Source organism: Otolemur garnettii, unplaced genomic scaffold (assembly GCF_000181295.1).
Source record: "Otolemur garnettii isolate 467f Iridium unplaced genomic scaffold, OtoGar3 scaffold00013, whole genome shotgun sequence".
NCBI lineage: Eukaryota > Metazoa > Chordata > Mammalia > Primates > Galagidae > Otolemur > Otolemur garnettii.
This window is the reverse complement of record NW_003852408.1, coordinates 25,532,811-25,558,145: the sequence shown is the minus strand read 5'-3', so window position 1 is coordinate 25,558,145 and position 25,335 is coordinate 25,532,811. Positions and strand designations below refer to the sequence as shown.

Genomic DNA, 25,335 nt, shown 5'->3' with positions numbered 1-25,335 from the left:
AGGGAGGGAGGGAGGAAGGAAGGAAGGGAGGGAGGAAGGGAGGAAGGAAGATTAAGCACATTATTTGGACTCTCTTTCTTGCTGTTACATCTAGTGAAGTCAGATGAAGGAATTTGAGGTTTTTTAGTAGTCCCTAGGATTTTAGTACAGAGCCCTCAGTTTGGGAAAAATATAGCTCACAACCTTGAATTACCATTGTCAAACTGTGAGTACATTTATAAGAAAGTGAGAGTGTTCATAAAATAGACAGAAAGAGAAATCACATGTGTGGAGGAGGCTTTCTGATGTCTTTGGGGACAGTTTGTAATTTTCTTCTCCAGCCACAACACAGAGGCCACCACTTTATGTACGGTAGGCACTCAGTACATTTCTTCTGGAGACGAGTGACTGATCTTCAGTACCATTAGCACCCCAACTCAGGACTAGGCTGACTGCCTGCACCTTACCCAACCCCCACCAGGATGGTGAGGTCCTCATGTCCTGCAGCTCTATCCTGGTATTACAATGAGTCCTCACAGCATTAATTGACATGCTGCCTTAGGGAAACAGACATCCAGCACTGGCTGCATCTTAAAGAAGATCAAGCCTTGAGCTAAACTTATGGTTGAATTTCTGGCATCAGCCTAGAGGCAATGGGTGGGCACCAGGGCTTCCCAGGTACCCAGAAGACCTATCTATGGGTCCTTCCTCCCTATCTGCACCATCCCTGGACGAGGCTCAACCAGTTTCTCCTGAAAACACTAATGAGAGCGTGTCAAAATGCGGGTTGCTGGATTCTGCATTAAACGGGAGCCCAAGGCCGAGTGAGTGTGCATGGCTTTCTTCACCTTCCATGGCACGCAAGTCACAGGCAGCAAGCACGTCTTACTCCTAACATCACTGTCCATTCTCTTTTACCGGAACTGGACTGGACGTAACACTAAGGAGAATGCTTTTGATTTTTCCAGATCTGGAACGTAACATTTCCATTTGGCAGTTCTCCCTTCAGCCTCACTCAAGATTTCAGCCACCTCGACAGAGTGCTAGAAAGTGACGTGTGACGTGCTTATTAGAAAACTTTCCTAATCAGAGAAGAGCACTTGGCAGTCAGACTCTAATGAGAATGAAAAGCTAAATTTAATTCAATGTGAAAAGTCAGCCAACGGGGCTAACCTAACTTCTTTAAAGACCGTGAGCTTGGGTGTTCTCAAGGTTTCCGGACAGTTTTATCCAGAGTGTGCATGTGATATTTAGTGTGAAATAGCATGGAAAGGGTTTCCTATAACCCTGTTGCAGCACACATATATTCCATGAGCATTACCAAGCTAAGCACATTACTGTGTGGCTAGACAATTCCTATGGGAGCTGATGGCACCGAGATGTTATAGCAATTGCTGGCTGAAAACAGGAGGCGGGGTTGGGCATTAGAACATGTGGAAATGGAAAGAACTTCAAAAATGTGTAGACATGTGTAGAACTATCTGTGCAATATATGGAGATAGTGAAGTAGCATGCACAAAGCTATTAGGGATGTACTTTTTGGTATTCAGTTTATGTGCCTGGGAAAAAAATAGGTCAAGGAAACCATTCTCCAGGCAGCAGGCAGAGTGTAGTTGAGTGGCCGTGGCCCTCTGCCCACACCCCCGCCCCGTGCACGTCTCTCCCTCACCCTCACATGCACCATCGTTTCCTCCTTTCCTTTCCACTCCCCATTCAAACACACTTTCTTAAACGTCCTTATTAATTTCAACTCCCACAAGAACTCGTTTGTTGTTTATTAGACACATCCTAGGTGAGGACACTGAGCCAACTCTACAGAAGGTACGAGAATAATTAGACTCCTGTCTCTTAGCCACTAGTGGGGATTAGACAAAGATTTAAAATATATAAAACACGGGGATGGCCATAGTGACGCAAAGAGGAAGGGCAGGGCACAGCACTGAGTGGATTCCAAGGTGGGAAAGACTGCTTTCTGCAGGAGGGTTCAGGGAATAGCATGTGCTTGGGGCAAAATATGTCTGACCTCTTCTGTTTCTCTCCAGCCTCATGACCCCCACCTAGACTAGTCCACTGTCACCTCTCACCTGCATACTTCTACAACAACCTCTATTCCATCTTCTACAGAAAAGCCAGAGTTGTATTCTGAAAATTTAAATTAGATCACATCACTCCCTGGCTTAGACTCTCAAATCTCCTACTGTCAGCTCATTTCACAAGGAGCCAATGCCAAGGCCTTCCCGGGTCCTGTAAGGCCTGGGGGATCTCAGTCTTGCCTTCCCTTGCCACTGTACCCCGTGAGCCTCAGGCTCCAGCCACATGCACTTTCCTTCTGTCCCTTGAGCTCAGGACATTTATGCTCCTCTGGGCTTTGGAAATAGCTGTTAACCCTGGAATGGACATGCTTCTGAATGTTTCCTTCTTTAATTCAGACCGTAGCTTAAAAGAAAGTCTTGACTTCTCAATCTAAAGTAGCCACCCCGTCACTGTCTTACCATCATACTGTGTTTTAAGTCCCTGGCAGCACTTCACCAATGCGGGAGATTTTTCTCCATTGGTTCATGTGTTGTCCAGTTCCCCTTACTCCTAGAAAGTGAGGACAGTGAGGTGGAGAACCTTTTGTGCCTTGTACTTCCCTATATTTCAAGGACTTAGTGGTGTTCAATAAATATTTGCTAAGTGAATGTAGCAAGACTCATGAAGGGTTCCACAGGTGGAGAGTCACGCCTTCAGCTAACATGCCAGGCCCTAACTCTGGAAACCACTGTGAGCGCCACGTGGCACAAGGTGCTCTCCACACCTTCTATCCTGTGGAGACAGGCAGACAAGAGAAGTGAACCCGTGGGGAGGTAGAGAAGATGCAGCCAGTGATCTGTGCTACAGGGGAAACAAACGGGCCGACTGGGCAGGGAGTGGCTTGAAGGGTCTGCGGGTAAGATGTCAACGGAGGCTCCTGGGATGGGACAGAGAAGACAGACCTTGAGACTCTGGAGGCAGCAATTAGACAGCCCTGGGCTGTTCAGGGACAGGAGAAGATGAGAAGGAAGCTGAGTGAGCACAGTGAGAAGAATGAGTAGGAGGAGGCGGGAGGTAAAGGCCAGGTCAGTGACGGGAGGGCTGCCCTGACCGTGGGGAACGGGGTGACAATTGGCCTTAATGTGTTGGCAAAGCAGTGGGCATCTTAGAACAATTGATGTGATCCTAATTATATTGTTTGTGAAAGGAGAAGAAGAAATGACAGGTGGAAGAGTGGCATGGAGTGGGGGGTGGGTAAAACTAAGGAGAAGTTTCGGGAACAGTAAAAGTTTCCCTGGAGACCAGACTGCAAGTGGGGGGAGAGCAGGCCGGTGTGTCAGCAACGGGGAGAGAGCAAGGGGGTCACTGTGGTGGGGAATCCCGTGAAGGACGGTGCTCTGGGAAGGCTAACATGGGAAGGGGTCAGCGTGGAGGAGGCGGGAACAGCAGTCAGGAGCTGTACTGTCATCGTGGGTGAGCAAGGGATGTGTGAACTAGGCTCTGGGGAGAAGGGACGCAGGGCAGCACGGTGCTGGAGACCCGTGGTCACAAAAGAAAAGGAGGGAACAGCAATATGAGAGGCTGTAATATCAGAACACAGCAGTAGCTTGCTCAGTGAGTCCGTTGCTCATTGAGTCACTATGCTGTTTTATGTGAGAACTCTTTCAATCCTGAAAACACACTGGGAGGTTTGACTGTCATCGCCCTCATTTCACAGATGGGGAGGGTACGTGACAACCCAGAGGTGAGAAGGCAGAAAGAGGCAGAACTCGGATTTGGACCTCAGCAGCCTGGCTGTGCTTTGAATGATGGCCATTGTCTCAGTCTTTAACGAGCTGGGAGAAGCAATTAAAAAGCCAGGGAACTAGGAGGGAAAGAAGGTAGTGATGGGAATGAGAGCAGGTTGTTTCCGGACAAGTTGAGCGTGAGCTCTTGGTTCATTTCAGGTACAAATGTGGAAAGAGGGTTGAGTATGGTTCTCGGAGCTTCCATGAGATGTCACTGCCAGAGATGTGTGTCCTCGTGCAGCCAGGCCCTGTGAGGTGCCCCAGGGATCATCTGCTGAATGGATAGGGACCAGTAAATGGTCACACTTGAGAAGGAATATGGTAGTCAAAGCTCTAGGCATAAATAGAATCTCCCAGAGTGAAAATGAGGACGAGAAGCTGTCAGAGAACCCTGGAAAAGGCCTGTGCTTCGAGAGCAGTGACAGGGTCAGGGCAGGGAGCAGACAAGGAGGCTAAGAAGCGGGAAGGCAGCAAAGGAGAGAGACTGGCGGGGCCGGGGGTTGATCCTCCCAGACCCAGTCCTGCAGAGGCAGTGAGGGTGAGTTGGGTGATCTTAGCACGAAGAAGGTGCAAACCAGACTGGCATCAGGCCAGAAGAGAAATGGCACATGCCAAAAGGAGGTAGCTGAGTGTTGTTTTTAAAAGTTTGGTGAAGGCCAGGCGCAGTGGCTCACATCTGTATCCTAGCACTCTGGGAGGCCAAGGTGGGAGGATTGCTGGAGCTCAGGAGTTCAAGACCAGCCTGAGCAAGAGCAAGAACCCCATCTCTACTAAAAATCGAAGAATTAGCCAGTGTGTTGGCAGGTATCTGTAGTCCCAGCTACTCCGGAGGCTGAGGAAGAGACTCACTTGAGCTCAGGAGTCTGAAGTTGCTGGGAGCTCTGACACCATGGCACTCTAGCCTGGGGCAACAGAGTGAGACTCTATCTCAAATAAATAAATAAAATAAAAAATAAATGCTTAGTAAAAGGGGAAGGAAAAGAGAGAGAGAAGAGGGTTGGGGGCTCCTGGGCACTGACCCTTCACGGTGGCCCAGGATTGCTCCTGAGAGAGCAGAATGAAGAACAGCGCCGCGGGGGCCTTCCCTGGAGTGTGTGTGTCTGCACCTGGGCTGACAAGACCCATGGGCCCCCGTCTGCAGGACTGCAAGGGTCCTTATGACAAGCCTCTGGCACTCCTAGGTTCAGGGCCAGGCCCTGGCAGAACCTCTGCCAGAATGGGTACAGCGGGTGACAGCTAGTTGGATTAATTTGGTCACATCCTAATTTAGCTGAGGGTAGAAAGTATTGACGTCATTATACTACTGATTTGGTAGGGAAGCAAGACTTATTTCTCCACTGACAAGAATTTGTGACATTCAGCAGCTGTTTTTATTTTATTTTTTTTTATAAGAAGGCTCCCCCCACCCCTTCCTTCAGACTGCTCTGGCCTTACATCTGTCTTCCCAGCTGTGAGCTGCTGAATTCCAGGGTGCAAAACCCAGGGAGACAAGTGGGAGGGGCACGCACGTAATGATTATATGCTGCTTAAGTGTAAACCGCGGTTCATTGTGTGTCCAAGAGCACATGCCTTCAAATTCGAGAGTGTGCCTCCCTCTCTGCTTTTCAATATCTGCCCGTAAACCTTGATGGGATTAAGCATGTGTCTTAATAAATATTTTGTTTGCTGTATTCCCATTAATATTCATAGGGAATGGAGCACTTTGGGTTTTGTGATTTCTAATAAACATTGATGGTGTTACTAGTTTGTTCTGAGTATTCAGTCTGCTCCATCAAAATGGCAGCTCTAATTAGGTTCCTTGAATTAGCTAATGGATTTTGAGAAAGATAGCTTAGAAAGCTCTTACAGCTGTCCAAGATATTCCTGCCATGGCAGGAAGACAAAAGGCCCCTGGAAGCTACAGACTTCAGAGCTTTAGAAATGCAGCTGACAGTTAAAAAGATAAATTACATTCATATTTTTCTACTGAAAGTCCTAATACTGAATTAATGTTATTCCTGTAGTGAGCATCCATTAAGCAGCTCATTTTATTATAAGGATGCATTTTGACCATTAGCTCTTTTTCTTTAATCCCTCCCTCCCCTTTTCTCCCTCCAATTCCCTAGATATTTTGGATGCACTATTAAAAAGCATCTTTGAAGAGGAGGAAATTATTCCTTTTTTTTTTTTTTTTTTTTTGCAGGTTATAAATTTAGAAACTCTCTTTGATATACAGTAAATACTCAGGTTTATTTTTTTTAAGGCAAGCAATACATAAAGAAATAACAGTGCTTCAGTTTAAGCCTATGGCTTATATTTTATGTAGAATTTGAAGGGGAAAAAAGCTTCTAGCTAGGAGGCAGTGGGCTTATTTACACTTGGATAAGAGATGATTTTGTTGTAGAACAGGCATTATCTCAAATAAAACATGTTGCCTCCTTTTTTCATCTTAATCTGGAATGCACAAAATAACCCAGTGCCATTCCACCTATTCTCCACCTTTACTGCCTAAGAACAAGTTCTTTTTATTTTTTTTTTTTTAACAAATAATAAACTACCGACATCTGGATGGCTAGGCTTCGTATATTAATATCTGCAAATAGAGAGAAAAAACTAGTTGCTAGTGCAATGGATAGTAACAAAGTTCATAGCAAATAGCAGAATTCAGGAAACGAAAGATAGTCCCCCAAAAGCTCCTTTTAGTTGGATATACGAGTACTCATTAATTCTGTCACTGTGCTCTGCATAACTTTTTGCTTTCAGTTTATCTACTTAGAAAAGTAATGCCTGTTACTTTTTAATCTAAATAGTTACATTCTCTAGTAACACAGTAAATGCCTTAGGGAAATGTTTCCTGGGTCATTAACTCTCAACTGTCCAAATTCTGTTTTCCTCATTTGAGTCTGGTCCTGTCCGCCTTATGCCCTTTTTTCTCCTCATTAATACCTTTACCAAACGAGGGTCCAGGCAAGGCAGAAAATGTGAAACTTACATCAATTAATTAGAGTATTATTTACAACTCTGGGAAAATACTTGTTGGGAAAGAAACCATGGTTGTTGGTTTAAATGAGATTTTTCAAAATCATCCGTGGTGTTTATTTTTTTATGCTCTTCCTAACCTCCTATTTCTGCAAATAATTGAGAGCCGGCTAAAACACTATTGCTATCAAATCTGTTGGAACTGGGGGGGAAAAAATGAGAATAGTATTTTTTCAAGATATAGGTTATAGATCCGACAGCTGCTTTGCCTCAGGATGATATAAATAAAATGGAAAAGCATTGTTCTGTGAAGTACCCGCCCCCCCAAAATAAGATAACTCAGTTATTCCCCACACATGAATTCATGAGGGATAAAGGGGATAATTGACATCATGTTTATTGAAAAAAAGTAGCAACTGTCACACTGTGGAAAGGCTACTGAAAGCTGGAGGAAGGCATGCTTTTTATTCGTTTTCTGCTGTGGGTTATTTATAGAGTTCAATTGTCAGGAGCAGAGTGCCTCAATTTCCTTCTTTGATATTCCGAGACTCATTCACTTCTCAGATCAAGAAGACAGCTACAAATTGCTCCATGGCAGATACTCAGGCATCACCCTCCCCTCCCCTGAATGAGGCAATGGCTATTTATTAATTAAGATCGTGTGACTGCTTTCTCTTAAAGTGCCAGTGAAAATAAAAGTCTTTGTCAACCCGTAATGGGTTGGTTTCATTTGTTTTGTTTTGTTTGTTTTAACTGTTCGCCCTCTGATTTGGCAGCCAGGGCCCTGCTCCTAATGGGAAATGTATCACTATGTTAATGATGCATCCGGCTTCATCACCAGTTAATGTTACTTGTTAAGCAAGAGTTCTGGTTATGGAACATGTTCCGTTTTCAAACTGAAAGAAAGTTTCTGTGTCCCATTGCCTTGCTGTGCTGTGGCCCTCAGGCACAGTATCCAACAAGTAGGGAAATGAAAATAGAAGGTGACTTTTGCCAGGGATTTAGTCAACCCTTTAGCTAGAACTATATGCACGCAGAAGAAATCATCAAATACACAGATGGAAGCCAAGTCCCTAGAGGTCAACCACTTTCTCCATAAGTTATGATATGTGGGGGTCAGAGAGAGTCGGGGCATCCCAGAGACTATCTGGATAGAAAGCGTGACTCTGATGATGTGCTTTCCTATTTGAAATGCCCCAAAGAGCCCCCATCATTGCTTGCTGGTGTTCCCCTCCAGCATATTTACAGTTTCCCACACTCTCCCCACATCCCTCCAGGCCTACATGCCCAGAGAATGTTCTTTCCACCTGCCATGACCAATGCCCCCTCCCTGTCCTGTCTCCTTTCCTCTCTGAAACCTCTCCTGACCTCCCGAAGCAAGTTAATTACCCTCTCCTGTGAGCTACCACAGGACTTCATTATAACTCATACTTCCTCGTGATAATTGCCACATCACACTGTCATTATTTATTTATATCTCCACCCCCTCCCCACTAGACTGTGAAATCCCTGAGGGTCAGATCTGGGTCTTAATCACCTTTCTTACATCCCCCAGGCCAGGGGACACAGCACTATTTAAGAATAAGTAAAGTTTAAATACATGTATGTATCAGAAAACGTGTAGGGGGTTCTTAGAGAGCTTGTTGATTTTTTCTACTCTGAAGAGAAAGTTGGCATTCTCTTAGAAAGGATTTATTGAGAATCTGAACATCTTTTAAGAAGAACTGAAACTATCCCCAGGAGATGATAATATAAGCTGTCTTCTATTCCGCAAATCCCGGATGTCAGAAGGTCAGCACGAAGTTGTAGGGTTACTAGAGATCACTTTGCATTCAGGCAAATGAGAGCTGTGGGATGTTGTTAGGTTTACCACCCTTTGGGACCTAAGTAGTTGTTAACTTTTTATGTAACTCTTCAGATTTGAAGGTCAGTTTGGATTGGGTAGTTGTTATAACCTTAATTGAAATCTCAGAATAGGTCAACATCCATGCATGTGTTTATAAATGGAATAAAAAGAATATAGGTGATATCAAAACATGTTATTAACGAATTATTACATGTATTGCACCTAATTGCTTTTATTCTACTTATGTCAGAATACTGAACATAGAATTCTGTGTTTACTGTAGAGTATGATTTAAGCCCACATGTGATCATGAAGAACTGCACCATGGTCACGTATGTACCTGCGTGACCCAGGCATCCCTTCCAGGTGTTTGGAATGAATTTATATATTTATTTTTTTCATTTTGCCATTTTGTCATCTTCCCAGTCTCCTCCATTGGGGAGGCAGAAGACTCATCATGTAAGAAATTACTATTTTAATCTACTAATATTTTGTTATTTTTTCAGTTTTATTATGATCTATCCTGACTGCCCCCTCCTAATATCATCCTCTGAATCTAAAAGGAAAAAAGAAAAACCTTCCATGCTATACGTCATTTCGAATCTTCTTATTTTCCTTTAAAAATGTGTAGTCAATTAGAGCTGTTTCCTTATTATTTAAAGGGGAAGACCTAGGTGTCCAGCTGTTGGGAATCAGTGGCCTTTGAAGGCATTCTGTGATCTCTTGGGAGAAGACAGTCCTTCAATGTCGTTTCCTCTGAGGAAGAGGGAATTTCACGGAGGCCAAGAAAATTCCCAAGGTTTCATGGCCTGCAGCCCACAAAGGCTTATTTTTCCCAGAATTGACCCTGAAAGTTTAATCCACATATACATGTCAGATATGTATTCTTAAACCTCAAGCAGTATTTGATTTAAGCCTAGAAGATAATAATTTTATCTTTTCGGTTTCTGCAGTTGTGAGAATTTCCTTGAGAACAGTGTGTGTGTGTGTGTGTGCACGCGCGTGTGCATATTATCATTAATTTACTCAAGAACTATATAAACAGTAACATTTTACTTCTCCTTAAACCATCTCTTATGCAATCAAGAATGTGAATGATAGTCAAAATAATGCCAGTTTTTTAGGTTTCCTCTATATACCTTTTTAATCAATATTTTGCGTATTTTATTTTGGACCACAAAATCCTTCAAGAAGACCTATAGTCTTCTAAGTCTTCCTATAGTCTTCTAAGTGGAGCTGTGTCCTGACCATACTAGTTTCTAGTCATTGCATGAGACAAAATTGAGTATAGTCAAACTAAACCTTGAGAAACACTTCAAGAGAATGCTATATGGGACCCTACCTATAATCTCTTACCAGCCCCACACACTGATGTTTCTTTGAGCACTACTTGACATGGTTATTGCCTTGGTTGAGCACCAGCTGCAGAAGTTGGCTAGCAAACACAAGGCCATGTTGTACAAGTAATATATCTCTTCGAACACCGAAATCATGTTCAGCAAAACATAAAACTTACATTATGAAAAGTACTTAAGAACTGACCCTGACTGAGAGAAACATAGTCAGATCTTGTCCAGGGGTACATGGTCATTAAATGGAATGGCCAGTGGAAACACTGTCGCTACTTACATTGCTATTCTGCCCCCAAGCCCCTGGTTTTATCTATGTTCAAATATTTGGTGTGTCAATTAAATGCAGGGTGATGCAATGTCACTATACTTCAGCCATGTAGGAACAGCTGTGTCTACATGAATTATTGTGCAGGGTAAGGTTTATTTATCATCTTTAACAGAAGACACAGTGGATGCACAGTCGCAAATTGGCCCAAATCTATTTTTCTTTGCATCTATGCATGCTTGTTTTGCAAAGATGTAGATTAAAAATGAAGGGATAATTTTGCTGCCATCCAGTGTGAACTTTTCAACTATATTTTAAAATCTTTCCTTTTTAAGAAACAAAAATTACCATATGAAACACTTGATGAATGCCTTCTGTGACACCCACATACTTTATATTGTTAATAAAATTGGCAGAATGCCTTGAGATAATATGTATCACACGCTTATACCTAACTGAAGTGTCCAGTATTTGTGTAAATTACTTAAAGCTCAAAAACATTGCACTGGGTTGCTGAAATATACTAGAATATTATTCAAAATATGAATAACTTAAATGGGTATGTTATGGCTAATGGCAAAACTGGCTTCTAAAACTTGAACACAGTCTGGCAGTCTTTGTACAGTGTCAGAAGAAAGCAATTATCTGATGCATGGAAGCTGTGAATAATAACTTGTGTGTTGTCGAATTGCAAGTCACACCATGAGTGTCACTTCTCAGGCATTCCTACCTTTGCTAGAAATGGAGCTAGAGAAGTGGAATGTTCTGAGTAGAGAGCCGTCTCTGCACTGCCTCCAGTGATAGGAGGGAAGGTAGAGCAGTGTCCTCTATCAGAGGAGATGGTGCTGCTCTGGTGACCATTCTCAGTCACAACAGTCAATCACATGGGAGGAAGCCACCCTGCTCCAATCAATGAGATTGCTTCCAGCTGTTCATGACGTGCATGGAAATGCTTACCATTTCAAAAGTGCCAAGGGAAGGGGACCTTTATTTCTTTATACATCACCCCTATGAATTGATACACTGGGTCCAGTCCTGGGTTCAGGTTTCCAAGACAGATCTTCAAGCTACGGGAGTCAGAGGGTCAGTTCCCCACGCTAGGGATGGAAACACCAAGACAAGGATCTCAAAGGAAGCAGATGCTGCAAGCTGGAAGCACATTGAGGAAGACAAAAGGTCAGATTCAGGTTGCCATAGCAAAGCGAGGAGCCCAGGTAAGCCAAGTCACATTGTTGGTCTGTCATATCTAGGTCAAAATGCCACAGGCAGCTTCCGGATGGCTGGGGAAGGACCACTGTTCAGGATTACAAGCTGAGCTAATACCTCTTTGTGCTTTATCATTTCCTCATTCTTCCTTAGGACCCTAACGTACGTGTCAGCCTCTCCGCACTGGTTTCTCAACTTCCCTCTGGGATCCTGACATAAGGGGTACTTTTGCTGAACCCTTGGGAACTGATACAAAGGCACACTTTTCAATGTTATATACTAGCATGCAGCATAGTTTCTCTCTCAGATTCTGTTACTAATGTGTTACATGACATTAAATACTCTCTGAAGAAGCCTAAGCATTTTTTCCTCGTTTGTCAAGAAGAGAAATAATGTCAGAGACAATTGGCAAAAATCGTCCTAGAAATAAAAGAAGATTCTAGATGCAAAAAGTTTGATCTGTCTGTTAGTTATTCACCCTTTCTCTACATTCATTATTCTTAATATAGGAATTTAAAGGCAGCCGTAGAATGCAAAGGGCTCTCAAATTAGAGTAACTTTTAATCAATGAGATAACTTAAATCTGGCGGAAACTAAATATGCATATGAGCAAAGCCATATTGTTATTGGAGGAACTTTTGGGAAAGGGAACAATATCTTAAATAGTGATGGTGAGTTTAGGAAGAAATTAGGAAGAAATGTTCTCATGGATAGTCAGCTATGGGTCCTAACATTCACTGGATTACACAGTGAAAAATCGTATTTATCAATGTACCTTTGAAAAAAGTTGGTATTTATAAGAAATTGGGAGCACAGGGGCAATAGAGAGTGTATGTAACTCTAATTTTAAATGAATATTTACACTGGATAGTTTTTAGAGCTATTTAGGACTAAAATATTATTCAAAGAATTCTATAAAATTAAGCTCCCTTAAAAGCAATTATTTATTATTAATTCTCCTATGTATAGGCACACTAAGTACATGTATTTTCATTATGGGATGTTAACTATCAAGGGTATTCGTGTAAGTGCTGTTGAGGCTGTGGATGCTGTAAATCCTTTTTTTTTTTTTAGAGTTTTTTTTTTAATAATTATTTTTTATTAAATCATAACTTTGTACATTGATGCATTTATGGGGTTCAGGGTACTGCTTCACTATACAATGTGAAACGTTTACATTGAACCAAGTAACACATCCATCACAATTATACTCATTTCTTAATAGTTTTGAAATGTACCATTGCATCATGCACATTAGGTGAGGTCCTCCCGAATACCTTCCCTTCTCCCATATCCCCTCTTCCCACCCCTCTCTCTCCTCTTCCCTTCCACTTTATGGACTATAGTTATGTTTTGCCATTCATATGATTGTATAGGTGGTTATATATTGATTTCATAGTAGTATCGAGTATATTGGATACTTTTTTTTCCATTCTTGGGATACTTTACTAAGAAGAATATTATCCAGCTCCATCCAGGTAAACATAAAAGATGTGAAGTCTCCATCTTTTTTATGGCTGCATAGTATTCCATGGTGTACATATACCATAATTTGTTAATCCATTCATGGGTCAATGGGCACTGAAGTGTATGTATGACTCTCTGAAATTTTTTCTTTGACAGAATCTTTATCACCAACAGAAAATAAGTGACAATTTTGTCTATGACTATCTGTCTTCAGCTGACTGTATTATTTTCCAGAAAGTTTTTTGGGATTCAAAGAAAAAATTAACAAAATAAGAATGCACATAGTCAGTTAGATTTTATTATGTTACTGAAAGTGCAAATGCCATAGAATCTTAGGTATTCGAAAGGTCTGTTTCTACTTTGTTTTTGTTTTTTTTGTTTTTTTTTGAGACAGTCTTATTGTGCTGCCCAGGCTAGAGTGCCAGGGCACCAGCCTAGCTCACAGCAACATCAAACTCCCTGGCTCTAAGAGATTCTCTTGCTTCAGCCTCCTGAGTGGCTGGAATTATGGGTGCCCACCACAGTACCCAGTTAATTTTTCTATTTTTAGTGGAGATGGGGTTTCACTCTTGCTCAGGCTGGTCTCCAACTCCTAAGCTCCAGCAATCCTCCTGCCTCGGCCTCCCAGAGTGTGAGGATCACAGGTGTGAGTCACTACTCCTGGCCCTCTACTTTAAAATACAAAATCTGGCCCTGTTTTCTAAGGTAGAACTACAGTACTGCCAAATTTTAAGTTTGAAACTGGGATGAGTTTTAGCTCCTTACATGCAAAAAGACAAAAGCAAACAACCTTCTCCCTAGGCAGGAGATGGAGGAAGACAGGAAAAGACTAGAATCTTGGCATTCTTAAAGGGCACAAATGTGGGTTTTTTTATTTTTTCCTTCTCCATATCTTTAAACCCTTTTTAAGAACACCTTTTGAAGTTCTACCCTTTTGTAAATTTAAAAAGATTAACACCATGCTTAACCAGTTAAAAAAATTAAAGGGAACCTCAAAATAACATTTTAAAGTAACTTCATAAGAAAAATTAAAGAATCATATCAAACACTAAACTCAAAAACATTCTATCCTCCTGATTATTATTGACATGCATACTTCTAATTTAAAGAGTTTTATCCAGTGAGTTCATAAGGAGTATCATACCCAAACAAGAATATTCCTGTAAGGTCCCATTCTATAAGGGCTTTTTCTTAACTGCATCATCAGTGTGGACACCGGATTTAGCACAAGGCTGGTGCCTCCAAATGCACACTGCTGACCAAAGGCAAACGCTTCTCATGCTGAAGAAAGAGCAGTGTGGCTGGAGGCTCTCTAACAACACAAAAAGAAAAGAGCTATTTGGAATTAACTTTATATGGTGAGCCCTACTGAGGTTGTATGTATTTACACACACGTCCACTTCTGTGTACTGACCAAGGAATCACAAATCGTTCCCGAGCCTGACTGTGGGGTGTGGGGTTAGTGATAGTGACCAGCTCCTTCTCATTCAGTTCATGGTGCATTTTCCCAGCCGCAGCACTGGCCGCCTCCCCATCCTGGTCCTGATCCAGAGTTTCTTTGTCTTTCATGTGGGATCTTTGTCATATGTGGATTCTCCTTTGCACCCCATTCAGTTTTATAACAGCTCCCCACATAAGCCAGCTAGAGCTGTAATATTAATTGCCAGAAATCTCAGTCTGCAGTTGTTCTAACATCCTTCTCTAATGAATACAGACTTCATTGCATGTACTTCTATTACTTTAGTTACTTCTAGTTCTATTTTTTACTGCAAAGCTCTGTGCAAATAAAAGAATATCAAAAGGTATGGCTATAAATGCGCTCTGCTAAATTCCCTCTGCCTTAAAATGCCTGTGAACTGCCGCTACAAAATGCCTGCTGCATTTTAATGCCTTTCTGCAAGGCAACACGGGATGGTAGAAACAATACTGGTTTGGAGGCATGCAGACCCTGGTCCAGCATTCACCCGTTCTGTCACTTAACGTCACTGAGCCTCAATGTATTCATCTGTAAGATGTCAATCGAACATTGTCCTTGCAGGTTTGGTTGAGGACTAAATGACACAAAGTATGTAAAGCACAAATACTGTCTTTGAGATATCACAGCAGGTCAATGAATGTTAGTTTATTTTTTTCAGCCTGCAGCAGTAATGGGAGGAGACTAACGCACATGCCAAAGAACGCTCATAAAGTACTACAGCTGAGGCAGTTATAAACTGGGAAGACTAAGGCTGGATCGCAAAGCAGCAGATCGTGCCTTGGTGTGATAGTCAGTACATATGGGAATTTTTTACTCTAGGGCAGGCGTCCTCAAACTACAGCCTGCGGGCCACATGCGGCCCACCTAGGACATTTATCTGGCCCGCTGGGTGTTTTTGCCGCCGCTGTCTGTCCTGCTTAATAGCCAACTCATCCCAGGGCCTGCAGTCTAGCCCTCCAACAGTCTGAGGGACAGTGAACTGGCCCCCTGTTTAAAATGTTTAAGGACTCCTGCTCTAGTGGCTAAGTAGAAAATGACATGGTCTCTGAAATCCATTACAAATGTAAGCTCTGTCCAGCTCTACAGTCTTCTAAGAAGGGCCTGTTTAACTATACATCTGTCTTTAAAAATATAGGCAGGGTCATTTATAAAAAACCATTACAATATAAATCTGTTTTGTACCGCTTGAATTAATTTAACATGATATCTTAGCACTTTGAAAGTGTAAGGCTGGCATCGATTACCTACATATGGGTACAGCTGTAAAAGGAACTTTTTGTAAGAATGGGCAGGGCAACCAATAATCCACAAAGCCTGATCTTCTAACTAGCAACGTGAGCTGGGGTTATTGATTCTTTGGTTTGATATGGCTGCAATAGTATTTGAGTTACATCATAATCTCATGTCACATCTGAAGCTATCAAGCCAAAGATCTTTATTGCTAAGTTCCATAAAGCCGGGGAAATAGAACAGATGGCACACAAACAGAGAAGGAAGAAGGAAGTGGGTCCTGAAGATTAGCCTCAACATCCACTCTGGTTAGTACATTGCTAGAAGAACTACCTTGGAAGGTAGTAAGCTATAGTGGAAAGAATAGTCTTTGAAGTCACAAACTTTGTTAATCATCTATTTTCTATGAACCTCATATGCTTCATCTTTATTGGACAGGATAATAAAATCTATCCTTCAATATTCTTTTGCAGTTTTGAGATATTTACAACATTGGTTACACAGGACTTGTAAATAAGCTCAACCCAAGTGCCACCACCTGTAGATCTATAGTGGCTGAAGTTGTGGGTTGAGAAGATTTCTGAGACTATGTCTGGGCTCATTGGGGGAAAAGCTGTAATTGATTAGTGACGTCTGTTCTGGGCTGAAAGTAGAGTAAAAGTATGTATCAATGTATTTACTAGATAAACGTTCTATAAATTACTACTATTATGACAACCACTATTATAACAAAGGTATCTGTATGTCCCTCTTCAAATTGCTCAATCTCTACATCTCCAGCACAAAATAAAATCAAATAATTGCATTCATTACAATAGTTGCATGTATAATTTTTATTAATTTGGAGGTAAACTTAGGCATTTATCTCCTGAAAAGAGCTAAAAATTAAAAATCAGAATTTGCTATTCTTTAGTATATAAAATACTTGGAAAAAAATCGGATACAGTTACTAATGGTAGAATGAGTGTTGAAGAGGGAAAAAGAGAAAAGATACTGAGATGCAGTCTCAGAAAGGTTTGCACGGTACTCCATATTTCTTTAAAATATTCACACAAGGGAGAAGATACAGCATGTTTTGCCCTTAGATGGTCCATGACTTTCTGGAGTTTTTTCCTGTTTTTTCTCTGGGGCCAGATTTCTTTTCTGGGTAAGTAGTCATGTTCCTGTAAACCACAAGGGATTTTCTGAATCCTGAAAAGCTGATTTGGTATTCTTACCCCATTCCTTTATTTGAACAGCAATCTGAACAAATCCATATTTTTAAATTTATGTACTTATAGACATATGGAAGAATAGTTTACAGTCTGAATATGATTTTTTTCACCACAAATGAAAGAATGTTGTCTTTTATTTTTAAAAAAATTCTTATCAGGTTTTTTTTTTTTTTTTTTTATTACTGATGACTTCATTCTACTTGAATTCAGTGCTTCAGTTTCTTTGGGGTAAACTAATAGATTATGTATGCGATGTTTGCACCATGTTGATTGAACTCATCTGGCGAGTTTGAACACGGCTCATGTATTTCTGTAATCGGCAGAAGCCTGTGCATTGGATACAGACGCCATGGTCATCTCACATTACTCGAGAGTGGACTGTTTCCAAACACACTGCACTGTTTCCCCGCCTGCTCACGGTTCAGAAAAGCTCATCGAGCCTTTTAGAGTTTTCTTATTGTTATCTTTTTAAAGCGCTCAAAGTAAACATTTGCTTAAAAAAAAAAAAATATATATATATATATCATACAGAGTGTAATAGTAGACATTGGAAACTCAAAAAGGAGGAGGCAGGGAAAGGAGTAAAAAATCATTTACTAGGGACAAAGTACACTGGTCAGGTGATGGGAGATGAGCAGCCCAGACTTCACCACTCTACCTACAATATATCCATTATCAAAACTCCACTTTTACCCCCTAAATTCACTGAGATAAAAAACTAATTAAATATCACAAAGAAAGAGAGTTAGAATTATTTTGAGGGTTTTAAAATATATACTGAAGAAAAATGAAAGTATGAGAACCCTAAGTGCTTGTCTTTTCTGAACGAGAAGCAGCAGCCACCGAAGGTCTGGGGAGGATTCTGGAAGCCGGAAGCCTGTGCGGCTGCCCTCAGCGCGCTCGCCCGGGCACAGGCGTGGGCTTGTGCTCCTGCTTTTGGATAACTTGCCATCTAGTTTGGGAAAAATGCTTTTCCTCCCAAAGGTGTTTACTCGGCATCTTCCTTTTATAGTTTACAAGCATAATTTTTAAATATTTTAACAAAATAGATGACCTCTTTCTATTCCTTTTAGATACCTCATTTTATCAGATATCTCATTTAAACTAAATCTCAACTATAATATTTGGGGATCTTTATGACATACAAGGCTCTTCACACTAAGGCCCAGCTTACCTCTCAAACCTCCCATGTCCCTCATTTCCTACCTCTCCTATGTACCCAGCAAGCTACAGAAGTGATTCTTCCATAGCCGTGAAACACGAGTGTCGGTGTGTTAGTAAGCTGTTACCAGCTGGGTTAAAGGACCGAAATGTGCAAGTGATGTACTTTTCATCAGTTATTAGAGTCAATTCAAAATATCCCTAAAGTCACCAGCACTGACTTTATTCTAGTTTGGTCTAACATGAGTCCCCTGGCCATGTGTGTGACCAGGATGGAAGAAGTTGAGGACCACTGCTCCCCGAAACTGACTCCCTTGCATGTCCCTGAGGGAGATGCTTTCTCCCTGCCGCGTTTGCCCCACCCTTCCCTCTGCTGGAACATCCTCATCTCCCCCGCGTAGCCACTGAGCACCGACGTGTTCTTCAGGGCTCAGCTACAGCACCACCTCCTTGCCTCCTCCATGGGCCTTCTGTGATCCTCCATGGCTCTGCTCTCCCCCAGTCCAAGCTTCAGCACTCTGTGCTCCCAGCACCCCTCTGCAAGTGCCCACCCCCATCACAGTGGGCATTGTCATTCAGGGGTGGGCAGCCTGAGGCCTCCAGGCCAGGCGTGGTCTTCCAGATTCCCACATGCGGCCCCTGACTGAATCCAAACTTCACAGAACAACTTCCTTTATTATGGAGATTTGTTCTGTAAAACTGGGATCCAGACAAAAGGCCACACTCAGCCATCCAGAAGGCCACAAGTGTCCCCCAGGCTGCAGGTAAGGACTGTGGACTGTTCATTTTTATCTTCCTAGATCTTAACATAAGCTCTGGCACAGTGGGGCATGCGGTCACATCTCAGACGAAACAGAGAAGCTGAAGACTGTTCAGATCTGCCCATCATTCTCCTCTTGCTTCCTGGCCCTGAATTGCATTGCTTGATACCAGTTCTGTTGAAATGATCTCAATAAATGAACCCAAGCTTAAAGGGAGGTGCTAGATGCAGAGTTTGGGGTTGGGGGGGGTAAGTTACTGGAAAACTGTAATTCCGGACAGCAGCAGTGGAAGAGGAGAGAGGAGACAAGGACAAGGACACTATTGTCTCCGAGCCTCTGCCACCCTTCTGTGACTCTTTGGCATGGTTTTCCCCGTCTTTTCTTTGCCTGTGCCCTGGATGTACCCATACATTGACAGGTATCCCCCCAACTCCTCCCCTCCCCAAATTCATGAATCTCATTGAAATGAACTCCAGCACATGCCAACCCTGTCTCCTTCACATGCAAACAACTAGCACGCTGTCCCAAATAGGCGACACTTATGTGAGAAACTGAAATACCCACATTAAAATTTAAGAAAACTCTGCATGTATGAGTATAAGAAAAAAGTGATGGGTCTTTTAATTGCTCTAAAAGGTCAGGACTTTATCTTGCCTTCTCATTCAAAACACATTTATTAATCTCAAGTCGGATGTTTTCGCCCTTGGGGTTAACGGTAGGCACAGAAGGATCATTTCTGTGTTCATTTTTATTACTGATTTCACCATTTTCCTAGGATATTTGAATTAATTATTGAGTCTTTCGAATTTGAATGTCAAGCTCTTTACTAAGAAGATCCAAAAGTGACTTGAGGATGTTGCACCCACGTGACCATGTCTGTCTGATTCTGTCCCCTAGTGTCCGTCCCCCGAGTGGGAGCACCGACCGCATCCAGAAGTTGAGGAAGGAGTATTATCAGGCTCGGCGGGAAGGCTTCGCTTCGTATGAGGACGATGAAGGGAGAGCAAGGCAGTCTGACTACGACTTTCTCTGGGTAAGCCCATGCCTGATTCCAGCCATGTGAGTTCATCTGTGTTAAGATCGTTTAAAGCAGAAGAATATGGTCAAGAATGTTCTCTGCCTACCAGATTCTATTTAGGCTTCTTAAGTTTCTTAATGTAGATATGAACATTATTCAAACCACAGCTGTCTTCTCCCACAGAAACCGTTTACGTAAATCCAAACCACGCTCACGCCCAGGAGTCCTTTCTAATTGCTCTCCTGCTTACCTCCTGTCTGGGGGGAGCAGAAGTTAGCTACTTTAAAGAGGACAAAGAATCTTTGTCGCCATCCACTGAACCTCGATCCTGATCTCAGACATCTGGGACAGCATCAGTAGACTTTGCAACCTAAGTCATGTCTCCTCTGGAAAATGATTATTAGAAGTAAATTTTCAGAAGAGTTATTGTCAGAGATATCAATTGTTTGTTTATTGGATCTGAGCAGTTCACATTCTGCTGATCTTACCAGTAGAGCAGGATGGCTTTGTTTTGAGATAAGGGCTGTTTTTGTATTAAAGGATTCTTTCTGCCAAATCCATCAACATTCAGGGAACAGAAAATTGTGACCACTGAAGAGGTACTCTCTGGGTATTTTCAGGGTAGAATGATTCATTCTCTTGTTTCTTCTAAGAAGGCAAGTCTGTGCCTACAAAACACACTCAACTCGAGCATCCACAGAAATGCCCCAGAGGAGGCATTTAGAGGAGGCGCTAAGAGGTGGATTAAATTTTTGTGCCTGATACAGAGAACAGTGGCTGGCACAGAGTAGGGGCTCAATAAACACTAGCCCTCATCACTAATGCCATTACTGAGGAGAGCCAAGCATGCCCACTCTCGTGTCTTTGCTGTAATTCAGTTCTCCCTCACGCTCTTTGATGGTGATTACCGCCTTCTACTACAGTTTTAGTGCTGTTCTCAGAATCAGGTAAGGGAATCTATTATCCCTGGTGCCCACTAAGGACACCAGCTGCTCTGAAAGGCAAATCTATGAAAGGGAAGTTTGCTCTTCTGCGTCTCACACTCACGTTCATGCTTCCGAAGTCAGGCAGGGGAGAGTAGAGTTCAACGTGAGCCTTTCCCCCCAGGGTTCACGTCTGTGCTGAGCTGTGTGTCCCGAGTGCCGCTTACACTGGGGCAGTTTCAGAATCTGAAAATCCGCTTCAGAACCCAGCGCTATTGGGCAGAGCAACTGAAACTCCTCGGCCCGGGATATCCCTGCTGTGCAATGAAGTTTAAAAACATTACTCAGAACTACACAGTGAGGACTGGCGATCTCAAGCCAAGTGGCTTCAGACGATGGATCAGAACAAAGCGCTGTGTATTGGTTTTATTATGGATGTTAGGATTAAACAGAATGACACTTACAGTGATGGGGAAGCTTGTCTCTTAGACTCTCAGTAGCAGAGGATAAAGATTTCCACAGAATAACAGATTAGATAACAATTCACTCCTTTTCAAACTTGATCGAGATCGACTGACTGCCTTTGACCAGAGAAGGGAGCAACCTGTTAGGTAAGGCTCGGCTCCCTCAATAAACCAGCAAGCAATAAAGTAAAAGAAAGGTATTTCCTCTGTAACCAAAACAGAGCACCATGTCGAATGCGCTGAAAAGTGTTCCATCTCCAAACCACTATGAATTCCTATGAGCAAAATCAGACGAGTAATTTTAGCTTAAGTAGTCCTGGTTATTTTGATCTCATTTTATATGACTTTCTTACAACAAGCTGAAAGGATGAAGATGCTTAACCTTTATGAGACTTAAAGTTTCCTCTGACCCTCAGCAGACCTGACGTAGGTAACTATACCCTTGGGCGCTCCCTTTTTTAATGATTCTGTTTTTATGCCAAGTAAACGTGTAACCAGACCATCTAGTGAGGAGAGAAGTATCTCTGTTTTAATTTGTGTTTCCCATGCTCCGGTGTGTTGAGCTTTGCCAAGAGTGACTGATTTTATGTTTCCCAGACAATTGGGGCCTAAGGCTTCCCAAAGGGATGCTTGGGAAATGCACTGTCATAAAAGACGAGTGTTCTTTGTGATTGCCTGGGATACTCCAGACCAGGGATTAGAATCTCAGCATCCTTTCCTCTCCTCTCCTCAAGCCAAGGAAAAACACTAGTATCTTTTGTTCAGCATAGGCCTGAGAAATAACACCGCTGGCTTGCTACTTTGGGTGAGATCTAGGAAAGCTAGTTTAGAAAGTTAACATTTTCTTCCTGTCAGGCAGCCAGACCCAACAGGGCTGCTTTTAGGAGCCTGTGGTTCCTAGGTAGACAGACCTTCAGCATCACAGGGGGCACCTGTTAAGATCAGATTGACAGTTCTATGTAGGGCAGTGGTGGGACCCAGGAGAGGTCCCCTGGGGCTTCAGCAGGGGCTCATCCAGCATTCTAACCCACAATTCTAAAAATAGGGCATTGACTCTGACCACTTCAGTGAACACCAAAGCAGTCGAACTTCTCTAACAAACCCATTGCGTGCACCACCATTCTCAGAAATAGGTTCATGAACTTAGAACTCTCCAAGGCCAGGACCTCAGACTGAGAGACCTGACAGATGCTTCCTGGAGTCATTCTACACTCATGAACTTCTGAACTGTCCAGGAGGAAGTTAGGAAGATAAGTTACCTAAGAACTACTTTTAAACTAGTTTAAAAATAGGCCAGAAAGAGTGAAAGTATCCTCACAAAGTGTTCAAAGCCAAAATAATGAAAGTAATCACTTGAAAGATTATTAGAGTCTGTGAATAATTAAAAGTGTTTGTTTTCAACAAGACTGATGTCTTTTTCTTTGGCTTGTCCCAGATGTTCTAGACCTTCCCGTGCCATCTGGTCGTTACTTCTCTACTAGCATCACACCTGCCCAGTGGCCTAGAGCCTAAGCCTTCTCTCCCGGCTCCCCAGGTTCTCACTTCCTTCCTCTTCTCTCTTTCTCTCGCTCCCCTCCCCTTCTCCTCTTCCCATACCTCCTCCACTGTACTGTACTCTCTTTTTCCCTTCTCTCTTTTCTTCATAGCCTGTCAATTTTAACAAGTATTCGCTCAATCTGAGTGTAGACCGGTGCTGGTAACAAGGATATGACATTGTTTCTACCTTAGAGGACTCACGATCTCGCCGGGAGTACAGATATCTAAGCCCAAACAAAGTAGAACCATAATACGTGTGATATATGCTGTAGTATAGAGAGGTCTTAGCTTCTATAGGAACTCACAGCGACGAATTCTGCTGGAGGCAGGGTGTGCCGGTAGCTGGAGACAGCCTGACGGGAACGCAATAGAGACAATTTGGGAATTGCCTGAGAGGACATATTTGGTTCTTTTTGTCTCTCAAACTTGGTGGATTTTGTTTGCTTTTCCAAAGGAGCTCCTAACTTATTCGCTTCATTTGCTTTAAAATAAATAACTACACACAGATTGTAAGATTTGTAAATATGGACCTGAGACCTTAAAAATCTTTTCAGCTAGTCTGAAAAGCAGCAAAGAACATGTTGAAAGAATTTCAATGGCTGCAAGTGAAACGTTCTAGGAGTTTTTATAGGCACAATTAAGTAAGCAAGATATGCTCGCTGTGAAGAGTTCGTATTTGCCAAAAGAAAACCTAATACCTGTTCTCTGCTGGTATTTTATCTTTTGTAAAACTTGTTAAGACTGTCACCGTCATCTGGCAATGGGCTGCTTTTTTATTAGCAGATAAAGATTATCTACTTATTTAACAGCAGCATTACTCATAAGTAATTTCAGAAGTAGGATGGCTCTGAAGTCTTTTTAAAAATATTAACACCTTTCTGGTTGTTATTTTCAAGAGCTGTGCAGTGTGTGTCACTATCCCACGTCCTTTTAAAAAAGATCTTTGGCTAAATAAGAAGATGTTTATCTATGAAAGGTTTGTAGACACATGGATGGGAAGGGAGGACAAGTTTGTTTATATATGGAAAAAAAGTGGGAGTTAAAACATCTTAAACTAGCACAGAATGCTAGTTTCCACTGCCATAAAAAACACGGGACTGCCTCTTCCTGGCAAATGGGATTGGCTCAGGTAGAGCTTGTTGGGTGAATAAATGTAAACATTCTGAAAGATTTGTTCCCCCAGCATGAAGATGCTGGAGGAGCCAACTTAAAGAAACGTATTTGGCAGCTGATCTGGACAATGAAAGACAGATCCAGTGAAGTCTGCACGTGGAGTAAAGGGAAAACATGACACTGAGCTCCTGCTGACCATCTTGGGCAAGGACGTAAGGGAGAATGTGCCATCGCCAAGCAAGGGGAAACTGTCGAAGGTTAAAGAACAGGGAAGACAGAGCTGGAGCTTAGACTGCTGTCACTGGGCCAGTACCAGAATTGAGACTTGTGTGTGTTTTCCTGCTTCATAAAGGCATCAGATAGAAACTGAGGACGCTGAGGAGCAATTCTAGATTAGTCACGACTCTTACATTGCAAAGAATCCAAGCCTAATTCAAGCCAGCCATTAGGAGTCTCTTTATCTCTCAGCCTTGCTATTCTCTCCACTGACACCATTTCTGAGGGGCTCCCAAATGACAGAAAGACAGCCATCTGCAGCTCCAACACAGCTCTGTGGAAAGAGACAGTGTCGGTCCTAGTCGATCCAGGAAAAATCCTATAACTAAGATTTAGTACACTGTTCAACAGCTTGATCAGCCATCCTGGGTGACATATCCTCTCCTGAACCAGTCCTCATGTCCAAAAAGATGTCATACTTTTCCTGACTGGAACCAGGTCCCAGGGCTACCCCGATAGCAGAAAGTGAGTTATGACCACCAAAACTCCACAAATACAGTTCAAGTGAGAAGGTAATTCCCGGAGAAAAATCAAGACGCTATTAACAGCAAAAGGGAAGGGCGGCGCCTGTGGCTCAGTCAGTAGGGCGCTGGCCCCATATACCTAAGGTAGCAGGTTCAAACCTGGCCCTAGACAAACTGCAACGACAACAAAAATAGCTGGGCATTGTGGTGGGCGCCTGTAGTCCCAGCTACTTGAGAGGCTGAGGTCAGAGAATCGCCTAAGCCCAGAAATTGGAGGTTGCTGTGAGCTGTGATGGCACAGTACTCTATCAAGGGTGACAAAGTGAGACTCTGTCTCTACAAAAAAAAAAAAAGCAAAAGGGAAAAAGGAGGTAGGCACAATTAGGAGTTGTCTACCACAACTCTGAATCCTAATAGTGATGTAAGCTTCCTCCATCTTCTTAGATTTTCAAAAAAAGAAAATACTTTTCCATGCACATGTTTGCCTCCTTATCTATCTTTTGAAAAATAGATCTATTATCAACCTTAAATTTCTTACCATTGTTTGCTATGTAAAAAGAAAAAGAAAATTTATTTGTATCTGTTGATTCAGTGTCACTGAACTATCCCAGGAACCCTAACAATGTCAGTGGATTATTGGTGAGAAATTTCCAGACTCATGGATTTTTTTTTTTTTTTTTTTGGTAGAGACAGAGTCTCACTTTATCACCCTCGGTGACTCATGGATGTTTTAGGTACATAGGCAACAGAGAATTTTAGTTCAGCTCAGGTCTAAAGGCACTCTTCCTTTAAGTAGAATTGCTCTGTCTCTCTCTCATGGATTAC

General features: G+C 42.4%; 1 protein-coding gene across 1 annotated transcript in view; it reads left to right on the top strand.

Moving 5' to 3' along the window:
* LOC111723592 (partitioning defective 3 homolog B-like) overlaps positions 1-25,335 on the top strand; it is a 174,325-nt gene that overhangs the window by 108,385 nt on the left and 40,605 nt on the right. Inside the window, exon 4 of the mRNA XM_023510377.1 lies at positions 19,614-19,749. Within this exon, the coding sequence (XP_023366145.1) occupies positions 19,614-19,749 (136 nt within the window). The remainder of the gene's footprint in view (positions 1-19,613; positions 19,750-25,335) is intronic.